Source organism: Chiloscyllium plagiosum, chromosome 2 (genome assembly GCF_004010195.1).
Source record: "Chiloscyllium plagiosum isolate BGI_BamShark_2017 chromosome 2, ASM401019v2, whole genome shotgun sequence".
NCBI lineage: Eukaryota > Metazoa > Chordata > Chondrichthyes > Orectolobiformes > Hemiscylliidae > Chiloscyllium > Chiloscyllium plagiosum.
In genome coordinates this window covers 75,921,717-75,938,424 of record NC_057711.1, presented here as the reverse complement: position 1 = coordinate 75,938,424, position 16,708 = coordinate 75,921,717, and the positions used below count along the sequence as shown (strand labels likewise).

The following is a 16,708-nucleotide window of genomic DNA, read 5'->3' as shown; positions in this document are numbered from 1 at the left end:
AATGTATTCACCAAAAACGGATACCCGCGCAATTTCATCAACAGATGCCCAAGGGAAAGACAACAGAACGAGGACATGCCGCAACCCAAAGGACTAGCCACACTACCATACATCAAGAGCATTTCTGAACTGACAGCCAGACTACTGCGACCACTAGGACTCAACAGAACACAAACTAACAGCCACTCTCAGACAACAACTCACCAGAACGAAGGACCTGATACACAGCATGAGCAAAACCAATGTAGTGTACAAAATCCCATGCAAGGACTGCACAAAACACTACATAGGACAAACAGGAAGACAGCTAATGATCCGCATCCATGAACACCAACTAGCCACGAAACGACACGACTAGCTATCCTTAGTAGCCACACACGCGGATGACGAGCAACATGAATTCGACTGGGACAACACTATTATAGGACAAGCCAAACAGAGAACAGACAGGGAATTCCTAGAGGCATGGCACTCATTCATAGATTCAATCACTAAGTGCATCGACCTGGACCCAATATACCGACCACTGCAACGGACAGCTGGAACTGACAACCGGAAGCAGCAGATTCAAACCACTACAAATGCCGGAGGAAAGATCACAGAAGCGCTTCACAGGAGGCTCCCAAGCACTGAGGATGTCACCTAGATAGGGGACGAAACGTTTGCAACACAAATTTCTTTAAATATAAAGACAATGTAAATTTAAAATTAATACAATTAAAACACAACATAAGGTTAACTTTAAAAAGTTACCTTTCATGAGCAACAGCTCTAGAATATCTTCATATCCTTTCCATGCAGCAGCATGCACAATGGTGTCTCCCAGTTTATTCTGTGTAAATGCAACACAGACCAAAACTTACACAGATGTATATTGTTATAAATGGTACTCAATATGGAATATTAATTTGTAACTGCATCAAGTGAACACAAAACCATTCTTAAAAAAGAATTCTAAATAAAGGACATAGACTGGAATTAGCTGCTAATTTGCCCCGGCAAGTGAAGTTCCTTTCCATGGAGACATTAGGCCTGAAGAGAGGAACATTTCTTTCCACACAAGATCGAGAATGGATCATGCAGGAATTAGTGGCTGGGATTTTTAAAAACAATAATCTTGGTTGTGAAATAATGGCAAAAAAAGGTTAGCTATGCATAACATTAGTAACCAGTCTAAATTCCTTGGGATACATGAATGATAGAAGGGGGTTGGGTCATATCTTTCAGCCTGGAAACAGCATCGCTCTCCATTTCTCTTAACATTCCATTTAAATTCTGAACGGTATTTAACAGAGGGTAAGTATCGACATCCTTTTAGTAGACAAAGACTAAAAGCTGTTGGTTTTTCTGAGTTATTCCGGTAAAGGAAACAATCAACCATAAACAGAAAAGCAATGGCTTCAGAAAAAAAAATAGCTGGGTGCAGTCAGTGAAGTGTTATTATGTGACCTTTTTATCTGCATCTAACTGTCAGGTTTGACATGTAACACACAAGTTGTGGTGGCTTTCTGCAAGATTGGAAAGTGTGCACATTTGCCTGTATTAACTGCAAGTAGGAAGTAACGCTTATAACCTCTGGGGAAATTAGATCTTCCTAAAGAATAGTGATGCTTCTTTACGGAAAGAGAACCATCCAAAGTGAACATTTGCTTTTTGACAGGATATTAAATTAGTGGTACAATTTCCAATGCATTTACTTGCCATGTTTTAGGAACATGGCATAAAAAAAAAACAGGACAATGATTCAGCCTTTCAAGCCAGTTCCACAATTCAACTAAAACAAGGCCAATATTCTTTATCAAAGCCTATATCACTTAATATCTTGCACTTACAAATCCATTAATTTTCCTATTGAAATCAATGACAACCTATACAGCCACGTAGGGTAAACACCACCACAGAGTCATCACCCTCTGGGTAAAGAAATTCCTATCATATTCCCAACTCTTATCCCGAGTGCATCCCTTGGTTCTCAGCCAACAAGCAGGGGAAACAGTCCATCCTGCACTTACACTGTCAAGTCCACTAAGAATTTTGTCTGCTTCAATGAGATCATCTCTCATCCTTTGAAACTCTCGAGAACATAGATTCAGTTTCCTTATTCTCTCTTCACAAGCAATCTAGCCAACCCACAAATCAATGGTGGATACTTCAGTGCACTCGCTCTCTGGTTACCTTGAGTAAATTCTAAATTGACTTTTCCTTGTTCTTTTTCTAACATTCTAGTAGTCACTTTGTAAATCACAAAGTAAGGCGAATCATTGACTGCAAAACATATGGGCACAAACATGACTCTGTACTTCTCCAAGCTTTTGAAAGTATAAGCCTCTTCAGTTACATGGGTCCTTCAAATACAAGCCATTTCTTTATGCAAATGCTCATAGGCAGTCCCTGGGTTGCAAGCACTCTTCATTCTACAGTCTGCTCACAAATTAATTTGTGTGCAAGTCAGAACACAATAAAGGACAATGGAAAGCAGCCATTTGTAACTGCAGGAAATTTTCATACGTTGGGCCTTGATACTTACAAATATGATCCCATCTGTGATTGTAACTGAGCGTGTTTACAAGTTGGATGTTCAGAACTGGGGACCTCCTGTACTCTTCCAGTTAGGGCTGAAATCTCAGTCATATGCAGTACAGCTTGTTGCTAGAAATACTTAAGATTAGAGATGAATTCTGACCAGGTCACCATACTGATCCAGGTGAGACAACTACATTAGCCCATGCCAACAATTCTGACTAGGGCAAGCAAGCAGAGACTTGACTCAAAAGGCCATTTTGTGGTTGCGACCTTGCCCCAAGACAGCCTTGAGGACAGATCGTGCACTGGAGCCACATTCTTGAGCTGACCATGATGGGTGACCTCCACAACCATCTGTGTTTAGGCTGCCTTTGACAATCAGAATAACCTCTTAATGCCACCCTTAAGGAAAAATCTTTCCTATTCACAGGGACAGCTTTCACGAGAACCTCCAGCAAAGCAGTGCTGCTCATATGACCGGTTTCTGACATCTCCAAGGCTGGGTGGGGCTGATGATTAAAATTTAAATGATGCTCCTGTGTTACATAGTGAAGCGCGGCTCAAATGCCTTTTAAATACAGTGCCAAATGGTGGAGCCACCAAAATATTTCAAATTACTGTCCCTTAAATATAGCATTTCACCCATACAGGTGAAGAACAAATATGTTGGGAAACCTGCCTTGCTAGTGAGCAGAAGACCTCTTTGCTTTTCAAGCTTCACCATGAGACTTGGTCTTGGAAGAGAAAATTCTGCCTAATGCTTGGAAATGGGCCTCAGTTACACCAAAATAATCTCAGGATTGAATTTGATCCTTTCCAAAATCAAAGAATGAGTGCCTTGGCTCAATTTATTCCTTTGTCATCAAGTAAAATTTTGCCTTTAAGAAAATTTATAACAAACTCAAATTTAGTAAAGGAACTTCTCCATCTTGTTCCTCTTTCAGTTACGCAAATTTCTATGGAATTGAGACATTAAGCTACACAAAATGTGGCATGTTTGTCGCTCTGTTATGCAATTCAACACCAAAAATGTTTCATGGGTATTAACAATAACTGCCAGCCTTATTGATCAAAATTTGACCAAAATCTTGCCAGATATATCTGACACTCCATGATAAATCTAAAGCTAAGTCTAATTGTCTTACCTGTTGATTTAATTCAACTTGTGGTTGGGAAAGCAGAATTTTCACTATCCCTAGATTTTAAAAGAAACAATTAGTTCAGAATACACAACTATTGCAAGAATCTTCAATTTCAGCTGAAGAGATTTTGTGCTGAATGACAGAACCAAAATATATGAATTTCTTCTTAAGGCTCAAGTTCAGCTAACTAAAACCAGGCTGTCTCCAGCACTGAAACATGAGTAACATTTCCACAACTTGTTTATCTAATGTCACCCTACTTTTAATTAATTTAATGTTGAATGGTAACTTTTCCAAGTTGAAATTCTAGCTCTACCAGAGATCCCATTAACAAGCCTGGCTAGCTGGTCAATTGGTAATAGCACCCAACATTAGAAAGAGAGAAACCCAAAATAGAAATTGCTGGAAAAGCTCAGTAGGGATAGCAGCATCTGTGAGAGAAATCAGAGTTAATGTTCTGGGTCAAGTGACCTTTCCTCAGAACTTCAGTTTTTATTTAGAGAAACCTGCCCTGGCTCAGGTATAAACAAACATTTATTGATCTGTCATTAGCCTAATTAACTACAACATCTTAAGCTCAATATCACTTTAACTTCTCAATATTTCAAATCCCATCCATTTTATAAACTTACAGTAACACCATACACCTAAAGACAACTGCAAGTATGCATTAGGCAAGAACTTTTAAAAGCTGATTGGGAGATGTTCACAGGAAAATTGGAAGCCTTCAGAAATAAGAATGAGTGTCCAGATACAGTATATTCCTATTAGGCTGAAAGGAAAGGCTGAAAGGTTTTGGGAATGCTGGAGAATTGAGGGTTCGGTTAAGAGAAAAAAAAGAAGCGTATCAAGTTTAGACAGGATCGATCAAGTGAATCCTTAGAGTATAAAGGCAGTAGGAGTATATTTAAGAGGGAAATCAGGAGGGCAAAAAGAGGACATGAGAGAGTTTTGGAAAATAGAGTTAAGGAGAATCCAAAGGGTTTTACAAATACATTAAGGACAAAAGGTTAGCTAGGGAGAGAATAGGGCCCCTCAAAGATCAGCAAGGCCGCATTTGTGTGGAGCTGCAGAAGATTTGGCAGGGGGGGAAAAAGGAGATAGTAACCAAGTATTTGGCATCAGTATTTACTGTGGAAAAAGGACATGGAAGATATAGAATACAGAAATAGGTGGTGACATTTTGAAAAATGCCCATATTACAGAAGAGGAAGTCTTGAAACAAAAGTTGATATCCCCAAGTCCTGATCGCTGGGCCTCTTACTGAAATATTTGTATCAGATTGTCACAGGTGAGATGCCGGAAGACTGGAGGTTGGCTAACGTGGTGCCACTGTTTAAGAAGGGTGGCAAGGACAAGCCAGGGAACTATAGATGAGTGAAATAGACGTCGTTGGTGGACAAGTTGTTGGATGGAATCCTGAGGGACAGCATGTACATGTATTTAGAAATGTAGGGACTGATTAGGGACTGTCAACATGGCTTTGTGCATGGGAAATCATGTCTCACTAACTTGATAGAGTTTCTTGAAGCAAAGAGGATTGACAAGGGCAGAGTGGTAGATGTGATCTACATGGACCTCTGTAAGGCATTCGATAAGGTTCCCCATGGTTGGCAAGGTGAGATCTCATGGAATACAGGGAGAACTAGCCATTTGGATACAGAACTGGCTCAAAGGTAGAAGACAGAGGGTGGTGGTGGAGGGTTGCTTTTCAGAATGGACGCCTGTGAGCAGTGGAGTGCTACAAGGATCAGTGCTGGGTCCTCTACTTTTCGTCATTTATATAAATGATTTGGATGAGATAAGAGGTATATAGTTAGTAAGTTTGCAGATGACACCAAAATTGGATGCGTAGTTGACAGCGAAGAGGGTTATTTCAGGTTACAACAGGATCTTGATCAAATGGACCAATGGGCTGAGAAGTGGCAGATGGAGTTTAGGTGCTGCATTTTGGGAAAGCAAGTCTTAGCAGGACTTATACACTGAATGGTAAGGTCCTAGGGAGTGTTGCTGAACAAAGACACCTTGGAGTGCAGGTTCAGAGCTCCATGAAAGTGGAGTTGGAGGTAGATAGGAGAGTGAAGGCGGCGTTTGGTATGCTTTCCTTTATTGGTCAGAGTACTGAGTACAGTAGTTGGGAGGTCATGTTGCGGCTGTACAAAACATTGGTTAGGCCACTGTAGGAATATTGCATGCAATTCTATTCTCCTTCCTGTCGGAAAGATGTTGTGAAACCTCAAAGGGTTCAGCAAAGAGTTACAAGGATTGTGCCAGGGTTGGAGGATAAATGGATAAAGTATTTTCCCTGGAGTGGGGAGTCCTGAACTAGAGGGCATAGGTTTAGGGTAAGGGGAAGGGGGACATATTAGAGATCTAAACGGCATTTCCCCCCCGCCCCCCCAAGAGGGTGGTACGTGTATGGAATGAGCTGACAGAGGGTGTGGTGGAGGCTGGTACAATTGCAACATTTAAAAGACATTTGGATGGGTATATGAATAGGAAGGGTTTGGAGGGATATGGGCCAGGTGCTCACAGGTGGAACTGGATTGGGTTGGGATATCTGGTCGGCATGGACAAGTTGGACTGAAGAATCTGTTTCCATGCTGTAGCGATATGACTGACTCTCTAGACACATTTGTTCCACTGCTAAACCGTCGATCTGTTTACTACTTTTTCTAGCCACTTAAGGGGTTCAGGATGAGGGCTGAAACAGACATTTAGTGACCTGTTACAAAATTATCAAGTGCCTGAACTCTCAAGAGTATGTATTCAACTTATTAAATCAGATTAACTTTCATCGATGTTGTAGATAACTATATTTACATATAAACAAACATTTAAAGATTATGTATACTTTTATTTAAAACATTGTCAGATTTTGCCATAACAGTGAGACCAACAGACTCCGTTATAACCAGGTAACTGTATATGGTTAACTACAAAAACGTTGATGTTGCTTTCCAAAGTAACCTGTCCCTTGGTTTTGGAGAACTGTTTGCAGTCCTCTGTGATCAATTAGATAGAAAATTAATAAACAACATGAGCTGGAAAGATTAGGCTACGAGAGAGAGTTTTATGAACATGCTTCTGATAATTGTGAAATATCCTCTCTGGCCTCAAAGGGTGACGTCTTTTACCCTCAAAAGATATTAGCTCTGATTAAATGTTTTGGACAAAGTTACAATTTTGGAGAACTGTGCTGTCTTCACTTGCTCAAAAACATCACTGATCCTTTGTGATCAATACTGCACTGGATCAAATGTCAGAGGAGAGCAAGTCTCCTTTACTAATGCTGCAAAAACTTTGTCAACAGCAGTCAGCAAACTGAATGGCAAGATACACTACTCCACCATAAAATCTGGGCTATTATTCCAAACCCAAGTCAACACTCATTATTTGATTTATTTTAGATTATTGGAGACAAAATCTACTTGGCAGCATTATACTTAAGTTTTTAAGTTCCATTAAGGCACAACAGCTAATTTGTTTAGCAATTTTACATTTAAGCATCATACTATGAGATACTAGGAGGAATTTGAACTCCATCTCCCAAAAAAGGTGCATTGGTTTAGAGGAGGAAGTTAAAATATTAAACACGAACATAACCCACCCACTTCTTGACTAAACGAAGGTTGGGGAAGGAGCAAGCAGGCTGCTTTAGGTCTTGTGATGTAGGCTATATGTTTACATGCGCTTAAGTTAATTGATAATGCTGTTACACAAATGAAATGTGATGCTGTTTAAAATTAAGACCATCTTTTTGCTTCAGCCAACATCACCTAGAATAATTTAATCATATTTGTGGGATTGTGCCATTTGCATAATCATTGTCACATTCACCTTGAAGTCTCCTATCAGTTAAAAAAAAGTACAACCATGTCTTCATTTTAACAACATCTAATTAATCCAAATTGACTGTGGTCCCAAGACTTGCCATAATTTAAATGTACAATAATTGACAAGCAGCATTCATCTGTAATTCTCTCGATTCATATATAGTAAAAACAAAAAACTGTTTAGCACTAAATAGTTGCAAAAGTATATTTCTTTCATATATATTCTTAAAGACATGCTTTCTCATGAAATGTGACCTGCCTCATTAACTTCAAAAGGACAGAGTTTGACAACCACTCCCCTCCAAAGCCGTAAATGGAATTCTATGAATTTTAATAAAGGAAAGCTGCTTATTCGATACACTTCACCACTCAAACATGCTTTTATTTCAACTGAATAAACTTGCTCAGTCCTCAACCAAACTGCCCTCCAACTAATGGAACAGTGCAATTGTGTGTTGAATTAATCAGACTAAATTTGTGATTAATCTTTCAATCTCTTCTGTGCTCTCAAAATTAAAATGTAGTTGATACTGACAAATTTAAAGACTAAATTTTATCATTTGCCTAACAGCTGCATCACCAGAAATTTAACCAAAGGTTTTAGTAAGCTAATATTTTGCAAGAAGTTCAATGCTATACATGGATAAGAACACGTAACTCCACGAGAATATACTATACACACACACAGAGTTTTCTAATTCAATATTAGCATTACTTTCAGGAGCTGTCAATTTAATTGTTTTTGACATGCTATCCCTTAATTTCAAACATGACAACAATTTTGCAATCCCAAGAACAAGAGAACAATGATAACTTTTTAAGAATAGCATTATGAATCAACTCAAGCATTTAAATAGCTTACACAACACAAATAGGAGCGGACAAATTTGGAATACACCTTGGAAATTAAAAATAATGTAACAAGTTTTGCATAATTATGAGCACTTTTTCGGCAGCAAGAGTCTTACCGATGTGTCCTCCATGGCATGCCCAATAGAGAGCAGTGTTTCCAGCTTTGTCGAGAGCATTGACTGCAACCCTGTTGTCTAAACATTCTTTCAACCAACTTTCATTCCCTGAAAAATGCAAATATCAGCATGAGTAGATTTTTTCAATTTAAAATCAGCTTAACAGTAATGTAGAATGCAAGAAATCAGGTAGCAGTTTGACAGAAGGTGCACTGTTTTTCCCAGGAGAAAGTGAGAACTGCAGATGCTGGAGAGTCAGTCAAAAACTGATGCTAGAAAAGCACAGCAGGAACAGGAAAGGTGACATTTCAGGCATAAGCCCTTGGTCATTCCTGACCTGCTGTGCTTTCCAGGGCCATGCTTTTCAGCACTGTATATCTTCTCAGGTATTGGAAAGTGCAAAATCACAAGGGTTGGCTTAAATGAATAAGCATTTGAAGGCTCTGAAGAAAAAAAAAACAAAAAATAAAAAATAAAAATCGGTTTGGCCAGAGCAAAGGAACTGCTAAGCAAGGCTGACAAGTACCTACTTGTTTGAATACATTCTACCTAATGGTGCATTAAACTAGATTTATATCAATTTCAGCTATAAAATTAGAGCAAAGGGGGAATATTGATAAGAGCAAAAATGAAATGGGGGAATTAAACAGTTAGAAGAATTTACAGACCTTTGTGGTTGCAGACGTAATTGGCTCTGAAATTCAGAGCATGGCAAGGTGGAAGGGTGAACAACCAAAGGTCATGGTGCACATAACTCAAAGCACACAAGTGTGCCTTCCAAACTGGTGTCATTTACCACCAAGAAGTACAAGGCTAACAGATGCAAGCGAGCCAATTTGCAGGTACTCCTCTAAGCCAGATACCATCCTGACTTAAAACAATATCACCATTCCTTCACTATTGCAGGTCAAAATCCAGGAACTCTTCTCCTAAATGTAGGTGTATCTACACCACAAAGACAAAAGGAGGAATAAAATAAACTTCAAATTAAGTACATCGCGAGCTGCAACAGTCAAAAATCGGACAGAATGGACTGCACCCGCATTGTAACCAGAACTTTACAAAGGTTCAATATAACTCTCCCGCTTTTGCATTCAATACCTTGATCTAAAGTTGCCCAGGCTTCAATAGGCTTTGTTAATTTTTCAAACATTTCTCCATCTTCAATGACCAAACATATACACCAAGGTCCCAATCACCTTAAATAGAACTCTGCCACTTAGTCTACACTGCCTCTTCTGCCATGACAGAATAAGGGAGATGGTCGCATAGGGGTATCACTGGCCTAGTCGCAAGCCAAAGCTTTGGGAACACTGGTTCAAAGGCCACCACGGAAGCTGCTAATCCACAGCTGCATTGCCAAATGTGCAGGTCTGCTCCTAGTTCATGGTGTAAATGACCTTGGGGAAGAAAATCTGCCATCCTTCCAGGTTTGCTTCTAGCCAAATCCAAACCCACATTAGTTGGCCCTCTGCTTAATTTTCCTCTGAAATGAACAAGCAAACCACATTAGTAATGAGGTGAAAAGGCTTCAGAGAATTAACAGAAGATTTAAAATTAGTTTCCAGGAAAAAAGGATTTCAACTGTACAGCAAATTCAAATTAACCAGGATTGTCTTTCTTACAGAAGTTTGAGAGGAGATTAGATAGTAGTTTTCAATACCAGAAGTCCAAACAGCATAGATAGAGAGAAGCTGCTCATCCTTTGAATTCAGAATCTGGAGGAGTGGAAAGTGAGGAAAGAGGGAAACTATCCTTGTTCTGTGAAAGAAGGGAAAGGGTGAGGATGGAAGTCAGAGCTGGCTAAGGGCTCTGGTAACCCTGATGGGGATTTGAGGCAATTGGCCATGTCAGAAACATCCCCTTGGAAGGTGCCATCACTGACACAGATTCGACCAAGATTGAGAAACTGGCACAGTGGAATGGAGCCCTTATAGGGAGCAAGGTGTGAGGAAATGTAGTCAAGGTAAAACATAGAAATCAGTGGGTTGGCATTGTCAATTCTAATCTCTCTTTCCAGTGCCTTAGCCTTTCGTAGCCTTGCAAGTTCCAGTGCTTCAGGCACAGATCCAGGTTCCTTTTAAATATGCATTGAGCGTTTGTGTCTCATACACCACACTGGGCAGAGAATTCCAAACACATCACCTGTTGGGTGAGATTTTCCTCCTGCCCACTCAATTCTTTTACCAAACACTTGAAATCTGTCTCGGTAACTGATCTCTCCATTAAAGAAATAGGGCTTCCCTTCCTTTGACTATTTTGAACACTTGGAACAAGTCAGCCCTATCTCTGCCAAAGAAAATAAACCTCACATACCCAATTTCTCAGACCTGCAATTTCCAATTAGATGCTTGTCTATCTACTGAGAAACAGTGTCTTTTCTGTACTATGACCAGATCTCTCCACAAAACTCCAGCTGTGGCCTAACCAAAAGTTAGTCTCAGTACTAGATCCCTGCTCTTTTATTCAATAACTATCCCAGGTAGGAAAGCATTCTACATGCTTTCTACCCGGCCTGGGATGTGAACATGCATTCCACTGTATCTCAATTCCTCCACTCCTTTCAATAGCCCATCATTTATCCAGTGGTCTCTTGCTTTGTTTGACCTTCCTAAAATGCAGAATCTCCAACTTTTCCCAACTGAATCTCATTTGCCAGTTTTTCACTCAAACAAATTACTGATATTATGCTGCAGTCAACACTATCACTATCAACCACTAAGCCAATTTGAGTTATCTGCAAATTTTGCAATCATACCTCCTACATTTAAGTCATTAATCTGTACAACCAACAGCAAGGGGCTCTGTTGAACAGCATTGGAAGCCACTTGCTATTTGCCAGAACATCCCATTGATCATTATCGCTTTTCTGTCAGAGTGAATTTTGGATCCAATTCACCATATTCCCTCTAACCTATGGGCTTTAATGTTTCTGGTTAGTCTGCCATAAGGGACTTGTTAAAATGGTCATATTCAAATCCATGTAGACAACATTCATTGCAAGGAGGATTGAGGACAGTGCAAACAAAAAGCAATGCAGTTAGTAAGGCATGATCTTCCTTTAATAAAGACATGCTGATACCCCTGACTAATCTATGACTTTTCTAAATAATGGTTAATGTTATCCCTAAACATGGATTCTAAATTTTCCCACTATCAGACTGACTGACCCATAATTAGCACACATTTTTGAGTAATGATACAACATGCAAATTTCTCCAATGTATTGGTTCTTCATTTGTTTCTAATGGAGTTAAGAAAATCATCCTCACAGCATCTGTTATATCCTCCCCGGCTCCTTTAATGGTTTAGGATACAATTAATCTGATGAGTTATCCATTTTTGAGGTGGTCAATGTCTCTAGTACTTTTGTTCACATTATGCTTGTTTTGTGTGTCATTTCCTCCTTCACTGGAACTTCTGTATCATCCCCCAACTTTGCAAAGACGAATACAAAATATTCACTAAAAAACCTGACCTCATCTTCTGGATCTACAGACAAGTTCAATGTACAATTCTAATGGGCTCAACACTTAAAAAGCAAAACGTGGAGAAACCCAGCAGGTCTGATAGCACCTGCAGAGAGAGAAATAGGATTTTAGCGGTTGGTGTGAATAGAAGATCGGTCATATTTACTAACATTCTGCCATTCAATATGATCAGAAATCATTCAATTTAGTACCCGGTTTCTGCTTTCACCACATACTATTTGATGCTTTTATCTCAAAGGGCTATTCCTCATACTTCCTTGATAACAAAAAGTTTTGGTCTCAACCACTTTCCGTGACAGAATTCCACAAGCCTACCAATCCGAGTGAAGAAATGTCCCCTCTCAGCTCAGTTCTAAATGGCTCACCTTGTATTCTCAAGTTCATTCTTGACTCACCCGTCATTAGGAACATCCTTCCTATATTTACCCTGTCTGGTCCCATTGGACTGTTTTACGTTTCAGAGATTCTCCTTCATTCTAAACTCCACAGTGAATATAGTCCTAACCGATCCAGGCTCTCTTCTCAAGTCTGTCCCCCCCCATGCCAGGGATCAGTCTGGTAAACCTTTGTTGCATCACATCCATTATCAGAACATCCTTCTAAGATGACCAGGACAGCAAACAATTTAAAACTTTTGAAATGCAAAAAACTGTTACATTACAGGAAAATATGGTAGTCAATTCTCATACACAGAAGGACCCACAAACAATAAAGTAAAGCAGATAATCTATTTCTGTAGCATTAGTTCTGGATAATGCTAGCCAAGATCCAGCCAATCTTCTGCAGTTCTTTTTTGACAAAAACTATGGCCTTATGTCCATCCTGATAGGATGGATTGACTTAACTGTCTAATTGAAAATCAATACTTCCATGGTCACAGCATTGCCTCAGCCCGCAATGAAATGTATACAGCTCTGTTCAAATTTCTAGTAAGGATCTAGAGTTGGCATTTTTAACAGTCTCACTTTTTTTGCCCAGAGATAATGGAATATAATTTGCAACTGTTTCAGTGTTGTGAAAGTTGCATTTATAAATATAATCAGAGAAAAAAAGTCATTAAAGATTGTAACAGAATCTAGTGGATATATCACCTTGTATTTGTAGGTTATTTCCATGAATACTTACCACGTTTGGCAGCTTCGTGCAATGGGTTGTCAATTGATTCTACATGCTCAGCCACTGTGGAAAGAAATTAGATCAATTATTCAGAAAATTGTAAGTTACAGTCACTGGACAGTAAATCTTCAAAGAAAACAAAATTGAGCAGTATCCAGCAAGTCAGAGGAGAACATTTCAACATCTGTTTGGCTTTACTTAAATAATCTTCTACCCATCCAAGAGTTTTTCAACATCCCTCTATTTTTGGACTTGCTGTATGGTGCATGCAGGTTTTGAGCAGTTTGTCAGGAAACAAACAAAACAGATATAATGACAGCACAATTACAACACAATCTGGAAATACAAGTTTCAAAGCATGTTCCAACTGGAGAAGAAAGTCTGAAAACTACATGATGTTGACAAAATAATGGTATGAAAGGAAAGGTTCTACAAATCAATATGCAATGTTTCATATTGAAGTAGTAACCTGGTTTATTCCAACGGACAATGCAAATTGCCCTTGCCCTCAAAACAAAATGCAGAACAAAATCAAATTGCTGGAGAAATGCAGCATATCCAACAGCATCTGTGGGAAGAAAGCAGAGTTAACACTGAATCCAGTGAATCTTCATCAGAAGAGATATTACTTGTATTACTAGTACACACGCTAGCCAAAACAGGGAGGGGCAGGGGAAGTAGTAAGCAGTTAGGTGGAGGTGGAGATGGAACCGAGAAGTGGGGGGGGAGAGAGGGTGAGAGAGAGGGTGAGAAGGTATGAAAGGGGTCAGGGTGACTGTTCAAAGCAACCCATGTCATAACAGCACCGGTGTGGGCGTGGGTTAAAAAAACTGGAAGGATGGAACCAGTATCGAAAATTATTCAACTCGATTATAGAGTCCTACAGGTTGAAGGGTCCCCAAGTGAAAAATGAGACTTTTACGAGCACTGCGGCAGGCTTGTGACAAAAGTGTTGGAACACGATGGTGTCACAAAGTGGCAGATGACTGGAAGAGGGTGATTTGGGTTACTTTTGCAGACACACCATTGGTGTTCTGAGAAATGGTCACCCAGTCTGTATATCATCTCAACTTCGAGAGGAGACTACTTTCTGACAGCAAACGTAGTAGGCTAGATTGAGTCAGAGATGTACAGCATGGAAACAGACCCTTCGGTCCAACCTGTCCGTGCTGACCAGATATCCCAACCCAATCTTGTCCAACCTGCCAGCACTCGGCCCATATCCCTCCAAACCCTTCCTATTCATATACCCATCCAAATGAGTCTTCAATCTTGCAATTGTACCAGCCTCCAACACATTCTCAAAATGCAGCACCGTGCATTTATCGGAATTAAACTCCATCTGCCACTTGTCAGCCCACTGGCCCATCTGGTCCAGATCCTGATGAAGGGCTTATGTTTGAAACGTCATTCTCCAGCTCCTCAGATGCTGCCTGACTGGCTGTGCTTTTCCAGCACCACACTCACGACTCTGATCTCGAGCATCTGCAGTCCTCACTTCACAAAGTGTGAAGTACAGGTAAATTGCTGCTTCACTTGGAAAGTTGGTTGGCTGCTTTGGATGGGGAGGACGGAGGAGTTATACAGACAGGCATTACACCAGTTTCAACTACATAGCAAGGTGCATGGGAGTGAGAAGGGATGTTGAATGGAGGACTGGATCAAGATGCCCTGGAGGGAACAGGCCCAAAGGAATGCTGCCAAGGGAGGGGAGGGAAATGAGTGTCTGGTTTTGAGAGATGACACTGTGGCTTTAATGTGCTTGGTCCTGATTTCTTTTAGAAATAGATCAGGGGACAGGTATTGTGCAGTCTGAAAAGATAAACATGAGGCTTTTATTTTTAAGAAAAACAGAAAAATAGAAGCAGCCAGAGTGAGTGTGGTCACATTCAGATTCAGGATTATGGTTAACTTTCAACTGTTTTGCTGAGGCTTTAGAAGGGTTGGAAGGCAGTGAATCTCTCTTGGCTGCTACTCTGTTGTCTTTGTATGTTCTTTCCTCCTGGATTGGAAAACTGCATGTAAGACAAACTGTTTTCTGCATTTGTCTTTTTGTCACAGGTGCTTATAGAAGGTGACTATACTGGAGCAGTTTCTGGTTTGTAGTAAAATAATTATTCTGTTAATTTTTCCAATAGACATGAGTTATTCAAAGTTCCTTTCTTTTGTTGTATTTTCAATAGATTTTGAATGAACTTTTGCTTTATGTCAAAGCATGTGTCCAATAGAATTGCACCTGGAACACAGCATGTTGCATTTAAAATAAAAATTTAGGGTCTACATTACTTTAAATTATTTTGAGGGGTCTGGTCTGATCCATAAATTGGGAGCTAGGATCAAGATCAAAATCTCTAACTCCGCATGGGTTTAAGATTATTGGACTCAAAGGCAGCAACTGATATAGGTACTAATGCCTTTTGGGCATTGAATTCGGTTGGTTTAAACAGGGTGTGCCTTATGTAGTAATGACTCATTCAGTCACCAAGTCTGGGAGTACAGGAATTCACTTTGGTAGATTTTAAAAATGTGGGCAAGGCAAAGCTTTTGAATTGGCACGGTGGCTCAGTGGTTAGTACTGCTGCCTCATGCCACCAGGGACCCAGGTTCAATTCCAGCCTTGGGCAACTGTCTGTATCGAGTGAGCACATTCTCCCTGTGTCTGCGTGGGTTTCCTCCACGTGCTCCGGTTTCCTCCCACAGTCCAAAGATGTGCAGGTCAGGTAAATTGGCCATTCTAAGATGGCCATAGCGTTCAGGGCAGCATTCAGTGGGAAATGGGACTGGGTGGGTTACTCTACGGAGGGTCGGTGTGGACGTGTTGGGCTGAAGTGCCTGTTTCTACACTGTAGGAAATCTAATCTAATTTGGCAAAATAGTTCAATTGGGGCTGCCTGTGTCTGCGAGAAAAAGAAGAAATAGGTGTAGCGATCAAGCAGCATTTACAATTGCCAGGAATGTCACGAACATCACTGCAAATAGTTAAAATTCAATTGCAAATAAAGCAGCTTAAATTAGAGAGAGACGGGGGGTGCGCGAGCGCAAAGAAAGTGGATCTTGGGAAGGAGGTAGAACCGGGCGGAAGTGGTGTCACGTGTGATGCATGAGGAATTGAGAGGGGTGGAAGTGGTTGTGGGAGTGGCCATGATGGGGGCAGAAGTGACATCAATCAGCATGGGGGTGGCAGCTGCAGCAGCCGCATGTCTAATGGCAGAATAACCTCACCATCAAGCCAGCAGATAAAGGGGGCGCAGTGGTAGTCTGGCACACTGACCTCTACACCGCTGAAGCCAAACATCAACTCAAGGACACCTCTTCCTACTGCCCCCTTGACCATGACCCCACCTCCCATCACCAAACCATCATCTCCCAGACCATACACAACCTCATCACCTCAGGAGATCTCCCACACACAGCTTCCAACCTCATAGTCCGGGAACCCCGCACTGCCCGGTTCTACCTCCTTCCCAAGATCCACAAGCCTGACCACCCTGGCCGACCCATTGTCTCAACATGCTCCTGCCCCACTGAACTCATCTCTACCAACCTCGACACTGTCCTATCCCCCCCTAGTCCAGGAACTCCCCACATACGTCCGAGACACCACCCACGCCCTCCACCTCCTCAAAGACTTC

At 40.7% G+C, this 16,708-nt stretch overlaps 1 protein-coding gene across 4 annotated transcripts in view; it reads right to left on the bottom strand.

Moving 5' to 3' along the window:
- The window catches only part of ostf1 (osteoclast stimulating factor 1), an 87,194-nt gene that overhangs the window by 33,279 nt on the left and 37,207 nt on the right, over positions 1-16,708 (bottom strand). For all 4 annotated transcript variants that reach the window (XM_043712317.1, XM_043712308.1, XM_043712302.1 and 1 more), the window contains 4 exons: positions 13,086-13,139; positions 8,470-8,577; positions 3,669-3,718; positions 754-832 (listed from right to left, as the gene is read on the bottom strand). In XM_043712317.1, coding sequence (XP_043568252.1) covers positions 754-832; positions 3,669-3,718; positions 8,470-8,577; positions 13,086-13,139 — 291 coding nt within the window. The remainder of the gene's footprint in view (positions 1-753; positions 833-3,668; positions 3,719-8,469; positions 8,578-13,085; positions 13,140-16,708) is intronic.